Below are 26,822 nucleotides of genomic sequence, written 5' to 3'. Positions count from 1 at the left end.
GCTTAAATCACTTTGTTAAGATATGAAAAGCCACTGGTAGGCTCAAGTACAGGGTATCTCTATAGATGTCACTGTGTATACTAAATAAGAAATGTATATCAGTATCAATTATTTTAAGTTTACATAATGTGGTCCCTGCTGACCTGAGAATCATTCTATTTAACATTCTCAGGAAAGTAATACCCATTTGCCTTTGGAACTAATTGGTTATCTGTTGTTCTACTAAAAAATTTAAAATCCACATTGAGCATATCTCTATTAAATACTATGAAATCCTGTATCTAGAACCTGACTTCATTATAATAGTAATGGAAGAAAGTATGCTTTTTGAAAGTTTTACTTATTTATTTAAATGGTATTACATCCACATAGTACAATTTTCAAGTTATGAAAGGATATACAGTTATTTCCCAATTCCATCCCTCCAGCCACCCACTTCCCCTTCTCTTTCTCAGATGTATCATGGTTCCCCAGCTTCTTGTGTATCTTTCCAGAGACAGTTTATGCATATACTCTCTATTATGTATGTACCACATGTTCTGCTTTTTATATACAAATGGTAGCACATTATACTCAGTCCTGCACCTTGCTTTGCCCACTTAGTAATGTATGTTGGAGATCATCACACATCACTACATAAATGGTTTCAAAGTTCTCTTTATATATTTTATTTTTGTCTACCTAGGAGTTGGCTGTATCAACATACCAGGATTTCAGGAACCAGACCCTTGGTGTGGTCATTTAGACAGCTTCCAACCTTTTGGTTTTGCAAACAGTGCATCAATGGATACCTCTGTGTGTTCATCATTTTGTATATGCATGAATACATGCATTCCCAGAAGTAGGATTGCTGGAAAAGTCAGGTACATTTGTGGCTTTGATTGCTGTGGAATCATTCCTCTATGAAAAGTTTTTCCTGGAGTTGATATTTGCTGGAGGTTCACTTGGGAAATGAAGCTGGGGCCACATTTAAAGCAGTTCAGAGGTTTTCTTACAACTGGAACTTTTTTCTCATTTGGTAGTTCTTGCATATTTGACTTCTCTGGAGTCAGTAAATAGGGGAAGCTGTAGGGTTTGTCACAAGGAACATTCCCAGCCCCAATCAATTGCTTCTCTGATTAGCACAGATTAGTTTCTGGTAAACACGGCTTGAGCAATCCCTTGTTAAATCCCCTGCCTGTCACTCCTCAGACCCCAAATGCATCTAGGAAACATCCTACCTCCCAGGTACCCATGCCTTGGTTTACTGCTGTTGCAGTATATAGTGCTACACTCAAGGTATATCCTGAACCTCAGCTAAGAGTTCTTACCAGGGCTGTCTCACATCTGCAGTCTTGAGCATTCTATCTCCTCTGAGATCTATCTGCCTGTGGCAACCCTCTAATCAGGCTGTCAGCTAATTTTGTCAGATACAGAGATTACACTTCTGCTTCTTTTTCTCCATGCAACTTTTGGGTGAAGACAAAGAGGAAAGGAAAAAAAGGCTGACTTTATTCCCTGTATTTAAACCAGAAGTCAGAACATACTTTAAAAAATGTTAATTAACAAAACTTTCCTTTAGGGAACATAACAGACACTATTGACTTATTCTCTAATGTGCAATGAGCATTGACTTCCGAGTGTGGCCTTTCCCATGGGTTTTCTTTCCTGTATGTGTTCTCTGATGTACAATAAGGTTTGATTTTTGGGTAAAGGCTTTCCCACATTCTGTACACTTGTAGGGTTTCTCTCCAGTATGAGTTCTTTGGTGTACAGTGAATGTTGATTTTTCTCTAAAGGCTTTGCCACACTCAGTGCATGCATAGGGTTTCTCTCCTGTGTGTGTTCGCTGATGTATTATGAGCTGTGACTTCTGGCTAAATGCTTTCCAACATACAGGACATTCATAGGGTTTCTCTCCCGTGTGAATTCTCTGATGTATAATGAGCTTTGACTTTTCTCTGAAAGCTTTGCCACATTCATTACACTTATAGGGTTTTTCTTCTGTATGAGTTCTCTGATGTATAATGAGATATGACTTCTGGGAAAATGCTTTTTCACATTCATTGCATTCATAGGGCTTCTCTCCTGTATGACCTCTCTGGTGTAGCATGAGATAGGATTTCTGAGAGAACGCTTTCTCACATTCATTACATTCAAATGGTTTCTCTCCGGAATGAGTTCTCTGATGTACACCAAGGTTTGATTTTTGGGTGAAGGTTTTCCCACACACATCACATTCATAGGGTTTCTCTCCTGTATGAGTTCTCTGATGCACAATGAGAGTTGACTTCTCATTGAAAGACTTCCCACACTCAGTACATTTATGAGGTTTCTCTCCCGTATGAGTTCTCTGATGTATAAAAAGAGTTGACTTATCACTGAAAGTTTTCTTACACTCATTACATTCATGGGGCTTCTTTCCTGTATGAGTACTATGATGTATAATTAGGTCCAGCTTCTGTATGAAAGATTGCCCACATTTAGTACATTCATAAGTTTTCTCTCCTGTGTGGGTTTTCTGATGGACAATGAGGTTTGACTTCTGAGTGAAGGCTTTTCCGCATTCATTACATTCATAAGGCTTCTCTCCTGTATGAGTCCTGTAATGTATGATGACAGTCGACTTTTCTCTGAAGGCTTTTCCACATTCTGGACATTCAAAGGGTCGCTCTCCTGTATGAGTTCTCAGGTGTATAATGAGTTGAGATTTTTGGCTAAAGGCTTTCCCACATTCAGTACATCCAAATGGTTTCTCTCCTGTATGAGTTCTCCAATGTACAATGAGGTGTGACTTCTTGCTGAAGGTTTTCCTACATGCAGTACACTCAAAGGGTTTCTCTCCATTTTTAATTCTCTGATGCAGACTAAGACCTTTCTTTCGCCTGAGGGTATTCCCACACTCTTTATATCCATAGGTTTTCACTCCAGGAGTTGTTTTCTCATATTCTGTATGGAATAATAATTTTGCACATCCATTATCATGTTTCTTTCCTACAGAACTCCTACTAAATATGTCTAAATTATCTACCATATTATTTCCAAATGATTCATGTTTATGGGGTCTTTGTATTGAAGCAACAAGGTTTGTACTCAGATAAAGTGTGTTTGCAAATTCATCATAGTCATGGTCAGCCTTGGTGGTAATTGTTTTCTTGTTAGGGAATCCAACTTGCATCAACAAACATTTATCTTCATCAGCCTGGTGCTGTCTCTCAATCTGTTCATCAACTTGGCAGGCTTCTTCTAGAAAGAAGGAGAATAAACCATTTTTATACCTTGAGATTATGGAATGGTCCTTCTTTAGAAAGGCACTGCCATATGAAAGCTGATACTATTTTCTCATTTTATTCGAGTTCCTGAAGAGAGAAACTTGACCATCAAATCCTGTTCTTTTACTAAACTCCCACCTGCTAGCCTTTTTGTTACCAAGAATAGCCTTACCTTGACAACTAATTCTTCATCTCTATGTTTACATCATGTCTGATTTCCATCAACTCTAATGACCTGATCACTCTTAAACTTCATTTACCATATGAATTCTTAACTGTACCTGACTTATGCTATTTACACAACTACTTATACAATACCAAATTCACATTCTCAGTGAATGAAAGATTTAGAATAATTAGCCTTACAAAAACAAAGAAAAACCTAAAGATCTTTGCCCAATCTGGATTCACCTTTGTATTCACAGTTCTTCAACAACACTTTCTGCTCCTGTCTAGACTATTTCCCCTAAAAGCTAGGTCTATTATTAACTCCATATCCTTCCTCATGTTCCATCACCCACAGAGCCTAGTCCTCCATATTTTGCTATATTTAGATTCTAGATCACTTTCAAGAAGTTCAGTCTTTTCAAAACTTACCTCTAAAGCTTTAATTTTTATGAACTTCTAAAGTAGTCGTTCATCTGTACCACCCATTCAGATAGTTAAAATTGCAAAGCCTTGCATTTAATATACCATATTTCATCAATCACAAGATGAATATCATTCCACATTTTAACATTTCCGAATCCAGATGCACCTACATAAATGACATGTCAAAAACTAATTGGTGGCGGACTTCCGGCCAAAGTAGAGGCTTATACAGACACGCTGCATCTCCCTCCACAACTAACAAGGAATACAACTACTGCAAAACCAGAAACAACCAAAAGTTCCAGAAAATCAAACTACATGGAAGTCCAGCAAACAAAGATATAAGAAGAAATACACACCCAGACAGGTAGGAGGGGGTGGAGAGGAGGCGGTGTGGTGGCGACAGCAGCGGTGGCAGTGGCAGACTGGCAGAAAGCGCAGTCACCTGTATTAAAAAGTCAGGAGGGACACCTGGGGAATGTTCCCAGTTCCTCACTGGACCTTGCAGCTCACAGTCCCAGCACTGGGGAAAATCAAGCTTCATTGCTTCTGACTGCAGACCAGTGGGGGATGGGGTGGAAGCAGAAGCTGCCGGTCTGAGTAGAGTCCACTTGTTTAAAAGGCCCCCATGGTCCTAGAGCATCCGCAGACCCACCCACTCTGGAAACAACAGCCAGGACAACAGCTAGAGGGGCGCCAGTCCGGTGCAGAAGTGGGAGACGTGCCTGGAAAAGGGGTGAGTGCTGGGCAGGTGGCACTGTTCCCTCTCAGACCCCTCCCCCACATACAGCGCCACAATGTGGTTAAACAGGTCACCCTGTACTGACAAGTCCCTAAGGCTCCGCCCCTTACAATGTAACAGGAGTGACAGCTCTACCTCTGACGCAGATGCAAACAAACACGGGAGCCTGTCAGAATGAGGAGACAAAGAAGTATGGCCCAAAAAGGAAAATGGATCAAGGTTCCAGTGGGAGAACTCAGCGACGGGGAAATAGCCAACCTAACAGATGCAGAATTCAAAACACTGGTAATAAAGATGCTCACAGACTTGACAGATATGCTTGGGTACGGCAAACACATAAGAGAAGAAGTGAAGGCTATGCTAAGTGAAACGAAGGAAAATTCACACAAAGCTAATGGTGAAGGGAAGGAAACCGGGGTTCAAATCAATGATTTGGAACATAAGGAAGAAGAAAACAGTCAACCCGTGCAGAATGAGGAAGCAAGAATTGAAAAAAATAAGGAAACCTTTCTAAATTTTGTGAAGGAAATGGACATACAGGTCTAGGAAGCAGGGAGGGTCTCGGGCGAGCTGGACCCAGAGGGGACCACACAAGGACGCATCATGATTGAGATACCAAAGGTGAAAGATAAAAGAGATAGTCCTGTGGGCCGCGAGAGAGAGGCAGAGAGTTGCCTATAGGGGGGTACCTATAGGACTATCAACTGATTTCTCAGAGGACACTTTGCAAGCAGGAAGGGACTGGCAAGCAGTATTCAATGTGATGAAAGGCAACCTGCAACCAGGATTACTCTATCCAGCAAAGCTATCATTTGGAATGGAAGGGCAGATGAACTGCTTCCCAGACAAGGTAAAGCTAAAGGAGCTCATCATCACCAAGCCATTATTGTATGAAACGTCAAAGGGACTTACTTAAGGAAAAGAAGATTAAAACTATGAACACTAAAATGACAACAAACTCACAACTATCAACAACTGAATCTAAAAAGTAAAAACAAAATCCAACTAAGCAAACCAGAATAGGAACAGAATCATAGGTATGGGATCATTTGGAGGGTTATCAGCTGGGAGGGAGGAGGGGGAGAAATGGGGAAATGATGCAGGGACTAAGAAGCATAATCAGTTGGTACAAAGTAGACAGGGGGATGTTAAGAATAATATAGGAAAGGGTGAAGCCAAAGAACTTATATGCACGACCCATGGACATGAACTGAGGGGGGTGAGATTGCTGGAAGGAAAGGGGGTACTGGGAAGAGGGGTGCAAAGGGGAAAAAATTGGTACTGTAACAACATAATCAATAAAATATACTTAAAAAAACTTATTGGTGGCAATTTATCTTTCTTTTGGTGTTTCTTAAAATCCAATGGTATCTTGAAGTCAATAAAATATGGTAAATACTTTTTGTACTTAATTTTTATCATTTTGAAATTTATTTTTCCTAAAATTTTGTATGAAAATTTTCAAACATACAGAAGTTGAAAGAAGAGAAACTATAACTAAACTACTCATATCACTACCTAGATTTAATAAGGATAACATTTATGATAATACTGAATTTTAAAATGAATCATGCAGCTATGGTTTCTCTTCCTGGGACATCCTTTCTTTGGATTGCAAACCACTAGTTCTTAACCAGGAGTGAACATTAGAATCACACAAAAAAAGTTTTACAAAATACATTTGATGGGGCAGAAGTCCACCAAGGATCTACTGAATCTGATCCTCCTTAGGTGGTAAGAAGCAGCATAGCACATGTGGCTAGGGTTATGGGCTCTCTAGCCCAGGATCAAACCCTGCCTTAGCCCTTTATTTGTTCTATGAACTTGGGCAAGTTAATTATTTGTATCTTACTTTCCCACCTGGGAAAAACAGGAATTATAACAGCGCCCACTCAAATGTTTGTTGATATGATTAAATTACTTAGAATATGCATGATACATAGGAAGTGCTTTTAAATGTTTACTAGAACAATGACTGTACTACAACTACTACTATTACTACTACTGCTACTACTATATTACAATTAAGAGCCACTATATTACTATAAAAAATAAGTAATATTTCAATATATTTAACATGTTCTTGAATATCAAGTGAAAACAAGGTTAATAAAACTGTGCACAGTAGGCTAACATTTTTCTAAAGAAGGAAAATATAAAAATATATATTTATATAGGCTCATCTTGAAAAAACAACGGAAGGATAAACTTTAAAATTTTAATAAATGGTTACAGTTACATTTGATGGTAGTGTTAACCTATAGGTAGAAGGAAAGGAAAGACTGGGATGGAGAGGGAAAGAAGCTAGACTTCTTGGAATACACCTGTTTTCTAGATTTGACTTTGGATCCAAGCAAAAAGAAACAACAGACCCAAAATGGAGTCACTTGTGGTAAACCCACCAAGGATTAATAATTGCAGTTTCAGCCTCTCCCAGGAGTGGATTTTTAAAACCATTCTAGAATTTCCTGATCAACACTAATAAGTTAATCTGACTGATAAAATCCCCTGCCTTCCCCTAAGGGAAAGGTGACCTTGTCTGAAATAATACACTCTTTTAAACCTCCTTGTCCCACTCTCCTGCCTATGAAAACTTTCCATACTGTACAACTCCTTAAGCTCCCTTCTATTTGCTAGATGGGAATGCTCCCTGATTCATGAATTGTTTTATACTGTCAATGTATCTTCAAAGTTACATGGTTGAATTTTTGTTCTTTCATATTTGTAAATCTTATTTAATCAACAGCAAAATTGAATATAAAAGGATTCCCTAATAATAAATTTCCTCTTACCCGTATTTCCTAACAACCATACTGAAAACTGTTGATTCTCAAAGGCAGTGACATGATTGTTTCAAATGATTCAACCCTCTTTATACATTCAGCGGTCTCAGAATAATACTAACAATACTACTGTAAAAGAGGAATATGTTAAATACCACTATGGGGGTACTTAACAGCAAAATCCAGAATGTGAGAAACTAAAGGACAAATGACTGAGTTACTTAAAAAATAAATACAAGGGAAAAAAGAGAGATGGAGAAAATCATCTGTAGATGATGAGAGAAGAATCTAACTATAAGCACACCCAACACCTAGATTCTGATTTTTATATACCATTCCCCACTAAATGGAATCAGAGATCCTTGCATAAATTGCTCATTACAGGTCCAAAATGAGGAAAAGACAGGGTGAAACTGGAACATATTTTTGTGCTATAAAGTGCTCAAGGAATGATGGAGACATGTCAAAAGACAGAGGAGCCAGCCTGAAGGGATTCTTATTAGTCAAATTGAGAATAATTTGAGTATTAAAATGAATGACAATATAAAGTAATGGATTATAATACATTGAAAAATAGAAATCCCTAATGATGCTAAAATTAATTAATAGAGATGGGGTAAGGGAAAAGTTCTCTACAGAAGAGTGTCAACTTAAAAATGTTGAAGGAATAATAGAAAACTCATCGTTTTTCAACCAACTTAGTAATAATTGACTCAGGCAAGAATCATCAGGAAATGTTACACCACTGGATAAAAATTTTGAGGATTTCCAATCAAGATGGAGGCATAGGTAGACATGCTTTTCCTCCTTGAGTAACCATAAGAAGGATCATAGCTAACTTCAAAACAAAAAAAAAAAAACACACAGAACTGCCAGAAAATCAAACTGTATGGAAGTCTGACAACCAAGGATTTAAAGAAGCTATATTCGTCCAAATGGGTAGGAGGAGTGAAGACAGGGAGCCGAGATGGAGAGGATGTGGCATGGTGGTGGCAGCAGCTGATGGAATGGGCAGTTCCACATTCACATGTGGTGGATAAAAATTGGGAGGGATGCCTTGGGAGTAAGCAATCCCAGTCCCAGACCAGACCCCGCAGTCCACTTAAAGGGCCTGTGTGGTCCTAGAACGTACCCAAACCCACCCACTCTGGGAACCACCAACAGGGCAACAACTTAAAGGGTGCCTGTTGCATACGGAATGGGGGTGAAATGACTGGAAACACAGTGAGTGCTGAGCATGCCTCCAGCAGCCAGGCAGTGGCCCTGTCCCCTCTCTGACCCCTCCCCCACAAAGAGCCACAAAGAGGTGAAGCAGGTTGCCCTGCCCTAACAAATACCTAAGCTCCGCCCCATACAACTCAACAGGTGTGCTGAGACAGGGAGTCAAAGCAGCTCTACCTATACACAGAAACAAACACAGGGAGGCTGCCAAATTGAGGAGACAAAGAAATATTGCACAAATGAAAGAATAGAACAAAACCCTAGAAAAAGATCTAAACAAAATAGATATAGCCATCCTATCATATACAGAGTTCAAAACACTGGTGATAAGGATGCTCAGAGAACTCATTGAGTATAGCAAAAGCATAAGGGAAGAAATGAAGGCTACACTAAGTGAAATAAAGAAAAATACACAGACTGAGAGGGAGGGATTATATTTTATTGTTAAAATAATTAATTAATTAATTTTTAAAAAGAAGAAGAATATATGAAAGGGTGAAGCGAGAGAGCTTGTATGTACGACCCATGGGACTGGACTTGGGCGGATTGTTGGGGGAGTGGGGTGCTGGGCAGAGGGGAGCAAAGGGGAAAAATTTGGAACTATTGTAAAAATATAATCAATAAAATATACTTAAAAAAAAGAAAAATACACAGGGAACCAACAGGGAAGGGAAGGAAGCCAGGGTTCAAATCAACAATTCGTAACATAAGGAAGAAATAAGCATTCAACCAGAACAGAATGAAGAAACAAGAATTTAAAAAAACAAGGAGAGAATAAGACAACTCTGGGACATCCCCAAAAGTGCCAACATCCAAATCACAGGGATGCCAGAAGAAGAGGAAGAGGAAGAAGGAAGAAATTGAAAAATTATTTGAAAAAATAATGAAAGAACACTTCCCTAATTTGGCAAAGGAAATAAACATACAAGTGCAGGAAGCACAGAGAGTTCCACACAAGTTGGACCCAAAGAGGACCACACCAAGATATATCATAATTAAAATGTCAAAGGCAAAAGATAAATATCTTAAAAGCAGCAAGAGAAAAACAGTTACCTACAAAGGAGTTCTCATCAGACTATCAGCTTATTTCTCAAAAGAAGCTTCGCAGGCAAGAAGGGACTGGCAAGAAGTATTCAAAGTGATGAAAGGCAAGGACCTACAACCAAGATTACTCTATCCAGCAAAGCTATCATTTAGAATGGAAGGGCAGATAAAGTGCTTCCCAGACAAGGTAAAGATGAAGGAGTTCATCACCACCAAGCCCTCATTATATGAAATATTAAAGAGACTTATTTAAGAAAAAGAAGATCAAAACTATGAACAGTAAAATGATGACAAACCCACAGCTATCAACAACCGAATATAAAAAACAAAAACAAAAACCAACTAAGCCAACAACTACAACACGAACAGAATCATAAATATGGAAATAATTTAGAGGGTTTCAGCAGGAAGGGGGAGAAAAGGTACAGGGATCAAGAAACATAATTGGTAGGTACAAAATAGACAGGGGGATGTCAAGAATAGTATAGGAAATGAAGCCAAAGAACTTACATGCATGACCCATGGACATGAACTAAGGGGGGGGGGCATTGCTGGAGGGCAGAGGGGTACTGGGTGGAGGGGGGCAAAGGAGGAAAAATTGGGACAACTGTAATACCATAATCAATACAATATACTTAAAAATTTTTTTTGAAGAACAGTATATTTACACAGTTTGGCAGTTCTGCAAAATATTAAACACACATTGTTTAATCACATTGTTCAAGAATTCCACTCCTATATATATATACTCTAAAGAAATGAAAACATACGTCACCACAAAAACTTCTACATTAATGTTCGTAGAATCATTAAAGTGGAAACAACCTAAATGTCCATCGGCAAATGAAAAACAAAATGTGGTAGATCCATACAATGGAATACTGTTCTTCCATAAATGAAGTATTCACACATATTACTATATGGATGGACGACCCCTGAAAAAGATACCAAGAAGTAAAAGAAACCAGAATAGGCAAAACCAGTGACAGAAAGTAGATTGGTGGTTGCCAGGGGATGGGGGAGGGAATGGAGAGTGACTGATAAAAGACAAGGGTTTCTTTTGGGGCAATCATAATGTTCTAAAATTAGATAGTGGTAGTGGCTCCACAGTTCTGTGAATATACTAAAAATCACAGAATTTGTGTGCTTCAAAAGAGTGAATTTTATGGTATGTGAATTATATCTCAATAAAGCTCTTTTTAAAAAAAGATAATCAAAATTTCATTAGGAATATCTAAGTCGAATGGAATCAGTAATTCAATCTGGAATTGAAGCATTAGCTTAGGCCTGTGACTACTGTGTACCTGGTTTTACATAAGGCAGTGAGGAATAAGAATGGTAGAAGTGGCAGGGCTTGTGGGCTAGGAATTGGCAAGACACACATAAGGGGAACAGAGCTGTGCAGAAACTTGTGAGTGAGCACTAACTTAAGGAGAGTGGTCTGGTGGGTGTGAAACAGAGGAGGAGGGGTCAGTCTTATGTCTGGGTGTTCATGTCCCTGTCCTTGAACAATATCAAAGGGCCACAACCTTTCCCTAGATGTTCCTGAAAGCCCTTTCAGAGGTCTTCACCCATGACTAACAAGCTGGGACCTCATGTCCCTATAGCCTGGGTCAATCCCACTTACCTGGAAAGCTCCAAATTGGGATTTTTCCTTCTGCCAGGTATGGCTCTTCTACCTCCAATTTGATGATAAGGTCTGGTTTGGTAGCCTGCTCCCCTGCTAATGAGAAATGACAGCAACACCTTCTTGGTCTTCAGAGCCTCTGAGAAAGAGGAAGGTGGAGTTTGGGGCAGCACGAGGGACCTATCACTTGACTCAATGGTTAAGTCAAAGTTAACCTGGGCTTTTAGTTCACAAACACCTTTTCAGGAGAGCAAAGGGGGAGAAAGGAACTTTGATCCCTGGAATTGTGTCAGACTATTCAAACAGTTCAGAGACTTTGAAAGTTTCTGAAATTGAAGAATTAAAGGACCTCTATTGGACACAGTAATCATAAACAGCAAAATTACCTGAGGAAGTCATTCTTACCCACAGAAACCAGGTTGCTGTAGGTCTCCAGCATCACGTTCCTGTACAGCGCCCTCTGTGGAAGGTTCAGGTATTGCCACTCCTCCTGAGCAAAATCCACAGCCACATCCTCAAATGTCACGAGTCCCTGTAATTGCACAGTCCTTTTATTCTAAAATGCTGATCATCCCTGGCTTGTGTGGCTCAGCAGATTGAGCGCTGGCCTGAGAACTGAAAAGTCGTTGGTTTGATTCCTGGTCAGGGCACATACCTGGGTTGTGGGCCAGGTCCCCAGCTGGGGGCGTGCGAGAGACAACTGATCAATGTACCTGTTGCACACATCCATGTTTCTCTCCCTCTCTTTCTCTCCCTTTCCCTCTCTCTCTAAAAGTAAATAAATAAAATCTTTAAAACATAAAAATAAAATGCTGATTACTGGGTGATGGGAATGGAATTTAGGAAAACTTCTAATTGGGTTCCAAGTTCATGATAATGACTTAATACATGATGCCTACTTTATAGCAAGTTAGTGACCTATTTTGTGGGAAAATCACAAATCATGGTAGAAAAACCATTCCATTAAATAACAGAACATGTAAGACAATGTGGTATCAGCACAAGGCTAGGCAAATAGTCCAGTAGAAATAAAAATGAGAATCCAAGTATGTATGGACACCTGAGTTACGACAAAGTTGGCCCTAAAAGCAGTAGGAAGAGGATGATCTTTTCAAATAAATATGGATGGGTTACTGGATATCTACATGAGGGAAAATGACATTTAACTCCTAACACTCAGTATACACAAAAATCAGCTACAGGTAAATTGTAAATGTAATGTGAAAGGAACACAATAGAATGTTTAGAAAACAATATAGGGAAATGTTTTCATATACTTAGGATAGGGAAAGACTTCTAAAACAAGACATGAAAAGCACTATTAAAGGAAAAGACACAAATGTTACAAGATTAGAAGTACAACATGGAGAGCAGGATGATAGCTAGGGCTGGGGGGGAAGGTTGGGGGTGCAGGGATTGAGCAGACAGGAAAAGAGACTCATGGACATGGACAACAGTGTGGGGATTGCTGGGGGGAGGGGAGTAGAAGGGGACTAAATGGTAATGGAAAAAATACAATAAAAATAAAAAAGGTAAAACAGTAAAAAGGCAAGCTATAGATGGGGAGACTATCCACAACATTCATAAATGATAAAGGGATCTTATCTGCAATATATAAAATAACCTCTACAAATCAGTAAGAATCATACAAACAGCACAAAAATAGACAAGATGTGAGTAGGCACTTCACTAAAAAGAAAAGCCAAATGCCCTATGAACAAGAGAAAATGTACTTGACCTCATTAGCACTCAGGTAACCAATGAAATGTACTCAATCCCATTAGCACTCAGGTAAATGAAAATTTAAGCCAGAATGAGACACTACTATGCACCTACCAGAGAGATTACAATTAAACAGATTAAAATACCATAAGATCGGTTCGATATGGGAACTTTTACACACTGTTAGTAGGAACAAGCAAGGTCAATCCATAATATTACAAGTCAAGAGAGCGATTACATTTAGGAGTGGTATTGATTGGGAAAGAGCATGAGTAGGGATTCAGAGGTCCTGATTTTGTTCCAATCTTAACCTATGGGGTGGTTACACAGCGTGTTCACTTTGCGATAATTCATCATGCTGAAGACTTATACTCTGTACTTTGTGTATAATTCAATTTATCTTCTATCCTTATACTTAAAATTATTTGCAACAGAAGTGCAAAGGCAATTCAGTAGAAAATGAGAGTTCCCATTTCAACAAGTGGTACTGGAACAGTTGGATGTCTATATGCAAAAAAAAGAACCTTAATCCATACCTCCAACATATATATAAGTTAACTCAAAATGGATTACAGACCTAAATGTAAAATCTAAACCTCTACAATTTCTAGAAGAAAAAATATGAGAAAATCTTTTTAACCTTAGGTTAGCCAAATAATTTCTTAGATGTGACACCAAAATTGAAAAGACACTGAAGAGAATAAAAAGCCACACAATGGGAGAAAATATTCACAAATCATATTATCTAGCAAAGAAGTTGTATTGAGACTATATAAAGAACTCCCAAAGCTAAAAAACAAAAGGGCAAAAGAAGATACACAAATGACAAATAAACACAAAAATGCTTAACATCATTAGACATGAGTAAACTGTAAATTAAAACCACAATGAGATACCACTACACACCTATGAGAATGGAAAAAACAGTGGAAAATGCCAAGTACTGGTGAGGATGTGGAACAACTGGAACTCTCATATATCATAGGTAGTAATGCAAAATTGCATAGCCACTTTGGAAAATAATTTTCCAGTTTCTTATGAACTTAAGCATGGATTTCCATATGACCCAAGCAATTCTACTCACAGGTATATTTATCCAAGTTGAATGAAAACTTATGTAAACTCCAAAACTTGTACATGAATATTTATACAGCAGCTCTATTTGTCATCACCCAAATTAGAAATAACCCAAATATTCTCCAACTAGTCACTGAATACACAAACTGGAATCCACACAATGTAATACTGCCACTCAGCAATAAAATGAAAGAATTAATGATACATGCAACGACATAGATGAGCCTCAAATGTATTATGCAAAGTGAAAGAAGTCAGACTCAAAACCTACATACTATATGATTCGATTTTAATAACATTATAGGAAAGGCAAAACTATAAGAGACCAAAATATATATCAGTGATTACTACAAAGGGAAAACATTGGGAGATGAAAGAACTGTTCCATATCTTCATTGTGGTGGCAGTTACACACTGTATGAGTTTGTCAAAACTTGCAGAAGGGTGTGCTAAAGACGGTCTATTTTACTGTATACAAATCATACCTTAATTTTAAGAGCTTCCAGGTTATCTGGAATAAAGCAACTATTTAAATCCAAATCTCTTCACATATCCTCCAAAAACTATACAGATCAACATGAAGAACAAGTAAAACCAGACATAACCTAAACCTTCAGTATAACTTACAATAAAAAATTGAGACTACTACAAATTTCTAAATACCTATAAGTAAAAAACAAATACCAAATTAGCACTAAGCTGGCTTTCAAACTATTGTCATAAGTGTTTCTGGAATGTAAGAAGAGTCTGAAAAAAAAAAGAGTCAAGAGGACAGAAGGGGGAGCAGAGCACCCAAGAATGAGCTGAAATCATGCTTCAAAGGGGGAAATTTACCATAAGTATGAAAAACTGGCCAGATATATCAGAATACCAATTATAGGAAAGGTGTGAGAGACAAAATGTGGCAGTCACAGAAAAAAAATCACCTCTGAGGGATCAGAGGGTAAAGAGGAATGAGAAAGAACCATTTGGAGATCGGGTAGTGAAGGGGGATTCTAGAGGGAAATTTAGGGTCATAGCAGACAAGGATAGCCAAAACAAATGAAAACAAGTCAGAGCACACACATCAGTCAGTGGATCTCCACAGGGCCAAAAGAAAGTCACCCATTAAGTAAACTGCACTTTGCCTTAATGACAAAAGAGGGTGGTCTTCCCTTACCAGTGTGGCTCAGTTGGTTGGGCATCATCCTGCAAAGCAAAAGGTCACTGGTTCGATTCCTGGTGAGGGCACATGCCTGGGTTGCGGGTTCAGTCCCAGGTTAGAGTATGTATAAGAGGCAACCAATTCATGTTTCTCTTTGTTTAAATTATATTTGATTATGCTATTACAGTTTTACCCATTTTGCCCCCTCCACCCAGTACCCTCCACTCAGGCACTCCCCACACCGTTCGTTGTTCTTGTTCACAAATCATGCATATAGGTTCTTTGCCTACTCCATTTCCTATACTGTACTTTGGTTTGGCTCAGTGGATTGAGCGTCGGCCTGCGAGCTAAGTGTCGCTGGTTCGATCTTCCAGTCAGGGCACATCAGAGAAGGAAAACTCTGACTCCAAAAAACCTCCGCTGCCTTGCGGCATACCTCTTCAGGGGAAAGGCTAAGGGAGTAAACCCCGACAGAAAATCTGGAGCCGGAGTCCCTAAGGCGGTTTGACGTTGTAGTCAACACCGGCAACTCCTGCGGCGCACCTGAAGCCAAGCTGTATTGACTCCGTCTTTCCCTTGGACCCTTCAGCTGCGAAGAGAGGGGGGGTCTGCTGCATGGGCAACAGCAGACCCTCCATATCACCCTGCCCAGGCTCTGTAGCTTCAGCTTCACTGGAGAGGATACTCCAGCGTCATCACAAGATGTCGATTCAACACGGGAGGAGACAGATACCGTGTCACTCCCGAGTCGGACTGCACAACCATTCTCGGCGGTTCAGATAGACTCTTAAGAAGCTACACCATCGTCTCTCGAGACGGACGGCTGCCGACGATACTTTACCTCACCGTGGCTATTCTATAACTACCTATTTGTACTTCTTAATCCCTTCACCTCTTCACCCATTTCCCCAAACTCCCCTCCCATTTTGCAACCATCAAAATGTTCTCTATATTCATGATTCTGTCTCTGTTTTTCTTATTTGCTTAGTTTGTTTTTTAGTTTCAATTGTTGATATATATTTATTGCCATTTTATTGTTCATAGTTTTGATCTTCTTTTTCTTAAATAAGTCCCTTTAACATTTCATATAATGGTTTGGTGATGATGAACTACTTTAGTTTTTTCTTGTCTGGGAAGCTCTTTATCTACCCTTCTATTCTAAATGATAGCTTTGCTAGGTAGACCAATCTTGGTTGTAGGTCTCTGCTTTTCATGACTTTGAGTATTTCTTGCCAATCCCTTCTATCCTACAAAGTTCCTTTTGAGAAATGAGCTGACAGTCTTATAGGCACCCCTTTGTAGGTAACTATCTGCTTTTCTCCTGTTGCTTTTAAGATTCTCTCTCTATCTTTAACCTTTGGCATTTTAATGATGATGTGTCTTGGTGGGGTACTCTTTAGGCCCAATTCATTTGGGACTCTCTGTGCTTCCTGGACTTGTATGTCTATTTCCTTTGCCAAATTAGGAAAGTTGTCTTTTATTATTTTTCAAGACACACCATAGTTAAAATGCCAAAGGTTAAAGAGAAATCTTAAAAGAAGCAAGCGAAAAGCAGAGAGTTATCTACAAGAGTTCCCATAAGACTGTCAGCTTATTTCTCAAAAGAAACGTTGTAGGCAAGGGACTGGCAAGAAGTATTCCAAGTGATAAAAGGCAAGTACCTACAACCAAGATTACTCTTCAGCAAAGCTATCATTTAGAATGGAAGGGCAGATAAAGTGCTTCCCAGACAAGGTAAAGATAAAGGAGTTCATCATCACCATGCCCTCATTATATGAAATATTAAAGGGACTTATTTAAGAAAAAGAAGATCAAAACGATGAACAGTAAAATGATGATGAATTCACAACTATCAACAACTGAATCTAAAAAACAAAAACAAACTAAGCAAACAACTGTAACAGGAACAGAATCATAGATATAGAGATCATACGGAGGGTTATCAGCAGGGAGGGGGTAGGGGGAGAATGGGGGAAAAGGTACAGGGATCAAGAAGCATAACTGGTAGATACAAAATATATAGGGGGATGTTAAGAATAGTATAGGAAATGGATAAGCCAAAGAATTTATATGCATGACCCGTGGATATGAACTAAAGGGCAGATTGCTGGAGGGAAGGTAGGTACCAGGCGGAGGGGAGCAAAGGGAAAAAAATTGGGACAACTGTAATAGTATAACCAATAAAATATACTTTAAAAAAATAAAATTTACTCCAGTAGAAAAATAAACAAACACATGAAAACAGAAAGCTGTTTACTGAAACAGCCTACAAGTAATGACACCCCAGTAGTGATGAGCATACCTCGAAGTACCTCACACTCAGATCTTGATTTCTATATATCATTATCCACTAATAGGAGCCAGTGCTCCTTGGACAAATGGCTGATTCCAGGTCTGGGTCAGGGAAAGTAAAAGATGAGGGCTGGAACATCTTATTGCATCAGACAGTAAACAAGTGATACAAAAGTTATAGGGATGTGTCAAAAGGACACACAAGCCAGCTTAAAGGGCCCCCACTGGCCAACTCTGGGATAACTGAACATCAAAATAAACAATGACAGTAATGGATTATAATCCATGGAATAAAATAAAAACCCATAAAAATAAAAATTTTGTATTACTGCTATAAGTAAATAAATGAAGGAGATGAGGAAGATCCACTTTCTAACACTATCACCTTGGGCATTAGGATTCCAACATGTGAATTTTGGGGACACACAAAACATTCAGACCATAGCAAAGGTCAACTAACAAAAATCAATCATATTTCTATATAAAGGCAATAAATATTGGAAACTGAAATTTTAAAAACAAAACAATTTACAGTAGAGTAGAAAATGAAATGAATGAAACATGTATAGGTCTAATGAAACATGTTGTTATGAACTAATTGTGCCCCCCCCAATTTAACCCTCAATGTGAATTTATGTGAAGATAGGGCCTGTAAGAAGATAATTAAGGTTAAATGAGGTCATAAGAGTGGGGCCCTAACCCAACAGGACTAGTGTCCCTATAAGAAGAGGAAAAGACACCAGAGCTCCCACTCTCTCTACACAAGCACAGAGGAAAGGCCATATGAGGATACAGTGAGAAGGCAGCTATCAACAGCCAAGAAGAGAGGTCTCACCAGAACTCAACTCTGACAGAACCTTGACCTGGGACTTATAGCTTCCAGAACAGTAGCATTTTGTTATAGCAGCCCAAGCAGACTAGTATACATGTAAAGGAGCTATATGTTGAAAATTACAAAATATTGTCATGGGGGGGCTGGGTGAGGGGGTGGAGGGATTGAGCAAAAAACAAAAGAGTCATGGACATGGACAACAGTGTGGTGGTTGCCATGGGGAGGTGGGGTTGCAGAAGGTGGAGAAGGGTAGATTGGGGATAAACGGTGATGAACGAAGACCTGACTTGGGGTGGAGAACACATAACACAGTTGTAGAATTGGGCACCGAAACCTGTATAATTTTGTTAACCAGTATCACCCCAACAAATGGAAGGAAAAAAGAAAATTACAAAATATCGATGAAATAAATCACAGAAGATCTAAATAAATGGAAAGACGCACTGTGTTCATTGATTGGAAGACAACATAATATTTATCAATTCTCCCCAAACTGATCTACAGGTTTAACTCAATTCCTATCAAAATCCTAGCAAGATAATTTTTAGATATATAACAAGATTGTTATAATATTTTTATAGAAAAAGGCAAAAGAACAAGAATAGCCAAAGAATTTTGGAAAAGTAGGATTAAGTTAGAGGAATCATACTACCTAATTTTAAGACTTAATATAAAGCTGCAGTTAATGAAGTTGGCATGGTATTGGCAGAGGGATAGATACATAGATCACTAGAGCAGAATATATTCCAGAAGTAGACACTACATATGGCTAGTTGGTATTTGACAAAATTGTAAAAGCAATTCAATGGAGGAAAATGGTCCTTTCAACAAATGGGGTTAGAACAAATGGAAATCCATATGCAAAATCATGAACCTCCACCTAATCCTCACACCTTAGATAAAAATTAATGCAAAATGGATCATAGGTCTAAGTGTAAAACCTGAAACTATAAAACTTATAGAAAAAAATAGGAAAAAATCTTTATGACCTAGGGTTCAGCAAAGAGTTTTTAGACATGACAGCAGTAGCATAATGTATAAAGGAAATAATTTATAAATTGGACATTTTCAAAATTAAAAATTCCTGCTCTGTGAACAATACTGTTAAGAGAATGAAAAAAGCCACACACTTGGAGAAAATATTTACAAACCACATATCTGAACAAAGCACTTGTACACAGAATATATAAGGATCTCTCAAAACTGAAAAAGGTGAAGGGATTGAGAAGTACTGATTGGTACTTAAAAAATAGTTATGGGGATGTAAAGTACAGCACAGGAAAGAAATGTAGTCAATAATATTGTAATAACTGCATGGTGCTAGTTGGGTACTGGAACTATCAGGGGGATCACTTTGTAAAGTATATGATTGTCTATTATGCTGTGCACTTAAAACTAATACAAAATAATACTGAACATAAACAGTAATTGAAATATTTTTAATTTACAAAATGAATAGTGAGAAAACAATCCAATTTAAAAATAGGCAGAATGCCCTGGCTGGTGTGGCTTAGTGGATTGAGCGCCAGCCTGCAAACCAAAAGGTCACTGGTTCTATTCCTGGTCAGGGCACATGCTTGGTTTGCAGGCTAGGTCCCCAGTCGGGGGCACACAAGAGGCAACTGGTCAATGTATCTCTTACACATTGATGTTTCTGTCTCTCTCTTTCTCCCTCCCTTCCTGTCTCTCTAAAAATAAATAAAATCATTTAAAAATCTAGGCAGAAGACTTGACTGAACAGAAACTTCACCAAAGAGGCTATACAAAAAGTAAATAAGCATATATAAAGATATTCAACATCATCAGTTATTAGGGAAATGCAAATTAAAACCATGATAAGATACCACTGTGCTACTAGAATGACTAAAATTAAAAACAGTGACTATAGCCCTGGCTGGTGTGGCTCAGTGGATTGAGCTCCAGCCTGCGAACCAAAGGGACGCTGGTTTGATTCCCAGTCAGGGCACATGCCTGGGTTGCACGCCAGGTTCCCAGTTGGGGGCGCACGAGAGGCAACCACACATTGGTGTTTATCTCTCTCTCTCTTTCTCCCTCCCTTCCCCTCTCTCTAAAAACAAATAAATAAAATCTTTTTAAAAATACTGACAATACAAGTGCTGGCAAAAATGTGAAACAATTGGAATTTTTATAAATTGCTGGTGAAAATGGCAGATTCTTAAAAAGTTAAACATGCACTTACCATATGACCCAGCAATCCAATATTTACTGTAGAGAAATTAAAACAGAATGTTTTAAGTAGCTCTACTAATAATTGCCAAAAACTGGAAATAATTCAAATGTTTTTCAATATAACAGATAAATAAGCTGTGGTACATCTATAGCATAAAATACTGCTCGGCAATAAAAAAGGTAAGAACTACTGACACACAACAACCTGGCTGAATCTCCCAGGAATTATACTAAGTGGGAAGAAAATCCAGTCTCCAAAGGTCACATACTATATGATTCAATTTATATCACTTTCTTGAAATGACAAAAGTCTAGAAAGGGAGAATAGATCTGTAATTGCTAGGAGCCTAGGAATGGGATGGGGGTGGGAAAAGGGTGGGTATGGCTATAAAACGGTAACATAAGGGATCCTTGCAGTGATGGAAATGTCTTGACCATATCAATACCAATATTCTGGTTGTAACATTGTACTATAGTTTTTTGAGATACTGACATTGGGAGGAACTGGGTAAATGATACACAGGATTTATCTGTATTATTTTTACAATTGCATGTCAATCAATTTTCTTAAAAGAGCATTTAATTTTTTAAAGGGGTATATGACATTCTTGAAAAGGTAAAACTGTAATGACACAGAACAGATTTATGGTTGCCTGAGGTTACAGGTGGGGTAAACATGAGGAAGTTTTTGCTGTGATGAAACTATTCTCTACTCTATAGATTTGTTACACCAATTTATACATGTGTTAACATTTATTGAACTGGACAAAATCAATTTTACTGTACACTAGTTTAAAAAATAAAAAAAATTACTGAATTTATTGGGGTAAATTGGTTAACAAAATTATATAGGTTTCAAATGTACAATTCTATAACACATCATTTGTATATTGTATTGTGTGTTCACCACCCCAAGTCAAGTCTCCATCCATAACCATTTATCCCATCTATTCTCTCTTCTACCTGTCCCCAGTCCTTTTCCCCTCTGGTAATCACCATGCTGTTGTCTGTGTCAATGAGGGTTTTGTTTTTTGTTTTTTTGCTTAATCCCTTCACCTTTTCACCCAGCCCTCTTCCCCTTCTGACAGCTGTCAATCTGTTCTCTGTGTCTATGAGTCTGTCTATTTTGTTTGCTGGGAAAAAAATTTAATTAAAGTGAAAGGAAAAAGGTGGTTGGGCTATGGGTGCCTGCAGAACTTCGTCTCTCAGACAAATGAGAATCAAACTTCCAACTGAGAAAACTATTTCAGGAAAACCATTTGAAAGACAGCAGAGGCCTAAGATTATTTCATTTCCAAATTACATTTTGACATTAGGTCTCCACCTCACGGGAAATATAAGAAATACCTGCAGGAAACCAAGGGACTGCATTTTTCACCAGGCTGTTGAAGACAATTCCACCCTCCACAGGAAGACTCAGCAAAGAAATGCTTTGAAAAACAATTGCAGGGAACCTTTTCTTTCCTGAGGACTTAAGTGTGCGGTCTCCATTATGAGCCAGGTTACTGGTTACATTTCCTTCCCTCTGGCTGCCAGAGGCTCAAAGAGATATTTGCAACTCATCATTAGTATCTGTTACACCCTAAGTCTTCCACATGTCTACACTGGCCTTGTGGCTGCTTTCATTTTCCCTGATCCTAATGTTATTTACAAATAATAACTTCCCATTTTATGTCAGAGATTCCTACATAGCTCTTCACATCCACAGTAAAACAAGAAGGAACAGACAACTCTTACCTGGGCTTTGGCCATTTCCTGCTCTTCTTGGGAAAAAGCAGATGTGTGAAGGCCAAGCTGGAAGAGTGAAGTGTAGAGCATATGAGAGACCCCATCAGACTTCCAATGCCCAGAATTATCTGCCTACAAATCCCCTCACATCAGCTAGACATGAGGCCACTCTGTGGAAGTTTGGGCAACCATGTGGTTTTAACAACCAGCTGTGTATCCTTGCCTCTTTTCCCTATGTGGACATTTAACACAAAAATTTTTTCTATATACACTTATGTACTGACCCAGAAATTGTAATTCTAGGTATTTTCCCTAATGAAAAATGTATCATAATTTCTCTGTTAAGTACCTTCATCTCAGCATTGACTTTAACGATGCCAAATTTAAACAATCTTATATGACCTATAACACAGGATTGATAAGGCAACACAAGAGATGAAATGCTCTGTAACTATTAAAAATAATGTTGTATGGAACTGTACTCTTCTTATCTGTGTACTTTTTTATTGAGGTAACAGTTTATTTCATTATATAAGTTTCAAGTGTGCAACATTATAATTTTACAACTGTTTATACTACATTACACTCCCCTATGTGTGTACTTTTCTTACATATATCTAAATTAAGTTTTTTAAATGTTATAAAAGAAGTTTTTTAAGCTGAATCACAGCAAACTTCTGAACTAAAGAAAGGCAGGTTATAAAATTGCAGGAACCCATTTTAAAACTGTATGTTAAATGTTTAAAACTCCATACCCCTTATTAGGAAAAAATGGATATTTAAATATAGGTAGATAAAATTAGTTCCTTTTGACTTTTTCTTCTATTTCCTAATTAATCTAGAATTCAAATGTGTTACTCATCTGTTAACTGCCAAGAAAACAATTTTTTAAATCATTTTTATTATTCTATTACAATTTTCCCAGTTTTTCCCCCCATTTCCCTCCTCTGCCCTTCCCACTCCTCCACTCCCCCAGTCCATCCCCACACTGTTGTCCATGTCCGTGGGTCATTCATACATGTTTTTTGTCTAGTCCCGTCTTCTTCTTTCCCCCATTATTCCCCTCCCTCCTTCACTCTGGTCACTTTTTAAAACATGATCCCAAGACATCAGCTGATCCCCCACAGACCCCCACAGCCCCAGGCCCTACCCCACACCCCCAAGCCCAGGCTCTGAGTGAGGACCTTAAGCAGGTGAGTCTTCTCAGATGCCTTCTTCCTTCTCACCTCACTGGGGCCGTCTTACCCAGGAGCCAGAAGGAAGTCTTCGGGTGTAGATTCACTTCAGCTGGAACACTAACACCAGGCCCCTACCTCGGGGTTTGGGCAAGGGGAGAGAGGTGGCACACCTGAGGGGCCTGAAGAGTGCTATGAACCCTTAGCGGAGGTCACTGTGCTGGAAAATGTGTAAAAGTCAACATTTAATAAGTCCCATTCAGTCCCGACTAGTCCCATAACTTTGCCTACCACTGAGCCCAAAGACCATCTTTCACTGACCTCTTGACCCCCTATCATTCACCCCACAACCCCCCCCCAGAATTCCCCATCACTCAGCCCATTACCCCTAGCACTAGAGCCCTCAACCTTTCTTTTTCTCACTCTCCACAACAGAGTTTCTGCTCGCTGCAAAGAAGACCGTTACAAGAACTAGCCCCAAGAAACACTTCCGCTTCGGAACCAACTCGGGCTCTGCAGCCTACAGGGCTGCAGGGGCCACATGTGCGCACGCTCAGTTGGAGCTTGGAGCCCGTGTCCACCAATAGTGAACACGCGGCCCCCTCCCGCCGCCCAAAGCGAGCGCAACACGGACGCAGCACAGGCGCAGGCGCAGAGGGAAGATGGCCGCGCAAGTGATGTCACTCTAAGAAGATGGTTACGCCCACCGCACCTCCTTCCCTGGAGGGTGGCCCCTTCAAGCAGGTGTTTTATTTTGTCCTGCGGAGACCGCCATTCCTAAAACTTCCAAGACCAATTTTCTTACGGAGAGGAGGGGAAGTACCCAATTAAGGAAAATTCTAGCAGGCAGGATTTTGGTGTCCTGAATTTGGAGGGTAGCATCGGGTTTGCAGGTGTAATTGAACAGTAAGATGGGATGCGAAGCAGAATTGCAAGGCGTGGACGTAGTCTAGGAGGTAGGGAAAGGTCTCTGGCTCCATCCAGTGGCTAGAGCTGGAAGTTGACAGTCAAGCGTTTAAAGGCAAACCAGAAGCTGACGAATTAATAAACGGCGACCTAGGACGCGCACACACGCACACACTTCGGAGCGAAGGGGATGTGTTAAGTAGGAGTTGACAAGTTGCTTCCTCTGGATGTGTAGGGACGACCTCCTTTCATCGGAGATAATAGTTAGGCAGTCAGGTCACACAAATATCTGAAGCAAAGAGGTTTCTGATGGAGGGCACAGATGTTAAAGGCCCTGAGGTAGGACCTAGTTTGGGGTCTTGGAGGACAAGAAATTGTGTCATTGTATTAGGAGTGTAGGAAGTGTGCAAGGGAGAGGTGAGTACGGACCAGATGCTGTAGGGCCTCCTCTGCGAAGAACAGAGCTCATGTTTCATTCTGGACCTAATGGGAAGTGCTATAAGAGGGATCAGATTTTTTCTTTACGATTTTATTTATTTATTTTTAGAGAGAGGGGAAGGGAGGGGGAAAGAGAGGGAGAGAAACATCAATGTGTGGTTGCCTCTCATGAGCCCCCCAACTGGGGACCTGGCCTGCAACCCAGGTACGTGCCCTGAATGGGAATCAAATTAGCAACCCTTTGGTTTGCAGGCTGGTGCTCAGTCCACTGAGCCACACCAGCCAGAGAAGGATCAGATTTTTAAAAGACCAGTCTGAAGTGATCTAACATATATTAATGTTAAAAATACACATATATTTGACTTCTGTTTTTTGCCTGTCTTGCATCACTAGAACATAAGCTCCACAGGAATTTGCTTAAGTACCTTCTGTTTGGCAAGTAGTGTTTGAGATAGTGGGACTACAATAGGGGAGAAAACAGAAGCAAAAACAAAACACAAAAAAGAAACAGACCACCATGATGGAGACAACCTCGTTTCAAACCCACACCAATTGTGTAACCTAGGATATGATTCAACTTCTCTTTTCTGTTTCTTCATCTATAAAACGGGGGTACTGACAACACCTACTTATTTAGGGTTGTGGTGACAAATGTGTTGATAATTGTAAAGGGTTTAGAACAATGCCTGGCACATGGCAACTGCTATATAAATGATGATGCTGATTATTTAAATAAAATTAGACTGTGTATATATAAAACTTTTTAAATAAGAGAAATAAAAAGATGGTGTTGAGACCAGACTGCAGAGAGCAAAAGTAAAAACAGGAAGATCGGTGAAGAGGCTCCTGCCAACAGGCCCAACAGGTGATAATGAGGGCTCAGACCTGTCTCAATATCTCCCTCTGTGCCAGGCACTGTGTGAAGCACATGGCATGATCTGCCTCAGAGAGCCCCCACTATTGTGAACAGTCCTACACATCCTCCACACTTCTCAGATAAAGAAACTGAATCACAGAGAGACTAAGTAACTTTCCCAAGTTCACAGTTTCCCAAGGTCAGATCCTTAACTTCCACCCAATAATACTCTTGTTTACTCACTATCCCACAGAACTCCCAGAAAGTATCTGAGGGTCCTCATTCTAAAAGCATTGAAACTAACCAAGGAATGTTTTTACCAGAAATATAAGTCGGGCTTCCTAGGAGACAAAGCAAAAAGAGAAAGCAGGGCAATAACTCAGACCTCTGGATACAAAATTTATCAGCCCTCTGAATGCATTTGGAAGTAGAAAATAAAAGTGGCTGGGCCTTTAGGCTCATCCTAGTTTAGCTTCTTCCAGCCTGTAAACTTCATTTCCCTACCACCTTGTTTGTACACACACACCCACGACAAAGGAAGTTCTTTAGGGTTGGTGGGTGTTGGGGTGCAGTGGCCGCCAGCTCCATAAATGTTCCTGAGCCAGTGATACGGCCCCTCAGAAACTGTCCCAGCGTTCACAGTACACATCCATAAGCTGCAGAGCTGGGCCCCCCACTCTTTCCTAGACACCCTCTACTATCAGTCCCTACATGTGAGACCTCCTCATACAGTTGCCTAAGCAGCAGGTAGCTAGGTGAAGTAGTGTGGAAAGCTGACAGATGGTCCCACCACAAAGTCTGCACCTGTGTCATTCCCACACAAAGGCCCTCCACCTCACTGGTGAGCCATCATTACAGTTGCTCTTAACATACATTTTATCAAAAGGATGACAGTTCTCAATTGTGAGCAGTCATGCTGGACCATGAGGTAGCAAGTGAGTTTTATGGAGCAACAGCACAGAAGATAGTTCTCTGCTGACCTTGGAGCTGTCATGCTTGCCTTGAACAATCTGTCTTCAAGTGAGGGATCCCCTTCCTCATTTAAAGCCTCTGGTATTTGTAGTGGTGTTGGTATGTGCAATCAAACCAAATCCTGAATGATACATCAGACTTTTCTCTCTTGGTTGATGTGTCAGTAAACATGACACACATGGTATTGGGAGGGTGGTGAATAATGGTGAGTGAAGGACAAACTGGGGATGA

General features: G+C 39.6%; 1 protein-coding gene across 2 annotated transcripts; it reads right to left on the bottom strand.

Annotated features, from left to right (window-relative positions):
- Positions 1-340: 340 nt before the first annotated feature.
- On the bottom strand, positions 341-22,578 carry ZNF182 (zinc finger protein 182). Of its 2 annotated transcripts, none has more exons than XM_090265140.1 (4): positions 22,254-22,578; positions 11,665-11,791; positions 11,260-11,355; positions 341-3,225 (listed from the first exon to the last, which is right to left on the bottom strand). In XM_090265140.1, exons 1-4 carry the CDS (start codon positions 22,332-22,334, stop codon positions 1,592-1,594), a joined length of 1,938 nt encoding a protein of 645 aa, XP_090121266.1. In that variant the 5' UTR covers positions 22,335-22,578; the 3' UTR covers positions 341-1,591. The 2 variants fall into 2 exon arrangements, with proteins under 2 accessions (XP_090121266.1, XP_090121267.1); XM_090265141.1 differs by having other exon boundaries at positions 341-3,222.
- Positions 22,579-26,822: the final 4,244 nt, after the last annotated feature.

Source organism: Furipterus horrens, unplaced genomic scaffold, assembly GCF_987537825.1.
Source record: "Furipterus horrens unplaced genomic scaffold, mFurHor1.1.pri manual_scaffold_17, whole genome shotgun sequence".
Lineage (NCBI taxonomy): Eukaryota > Metazoa > Chordata > Mammalia > Chiroptera > Furipteridae > Furipterus > Furipterus horrens.
Note: the sequence above shows the minus strand (reverse complement) of the source record. Positions and strands in the feature narration are given on the sequence as shown.

Excerpts from the sequence above, each read along its gene's own strand:
- ZNF182 (XM_090265140.1), bottom strand. The coding sequence starts at position 22,334 with ATGCTCTACACTTCACTCTTCCAGCTTGGCCTTCACACATCTGCTTTT. Across the intron at positions 11,792-22,253 it reads AGGAAATGGCCAAAGCCCAG|GGACTCGTGACATTTGAGGA; the intron begins GTAAGAGTTGTC and ends GTGCAATTACAG. Across the intron at positions 11,356-11,664 it reads CAGCAACCTGGTTTCTGTGG|CAGGGGAGCAGGCTACCAAA; the intron begins GTAAGAATGACT and ends ATTTCTCATTAG.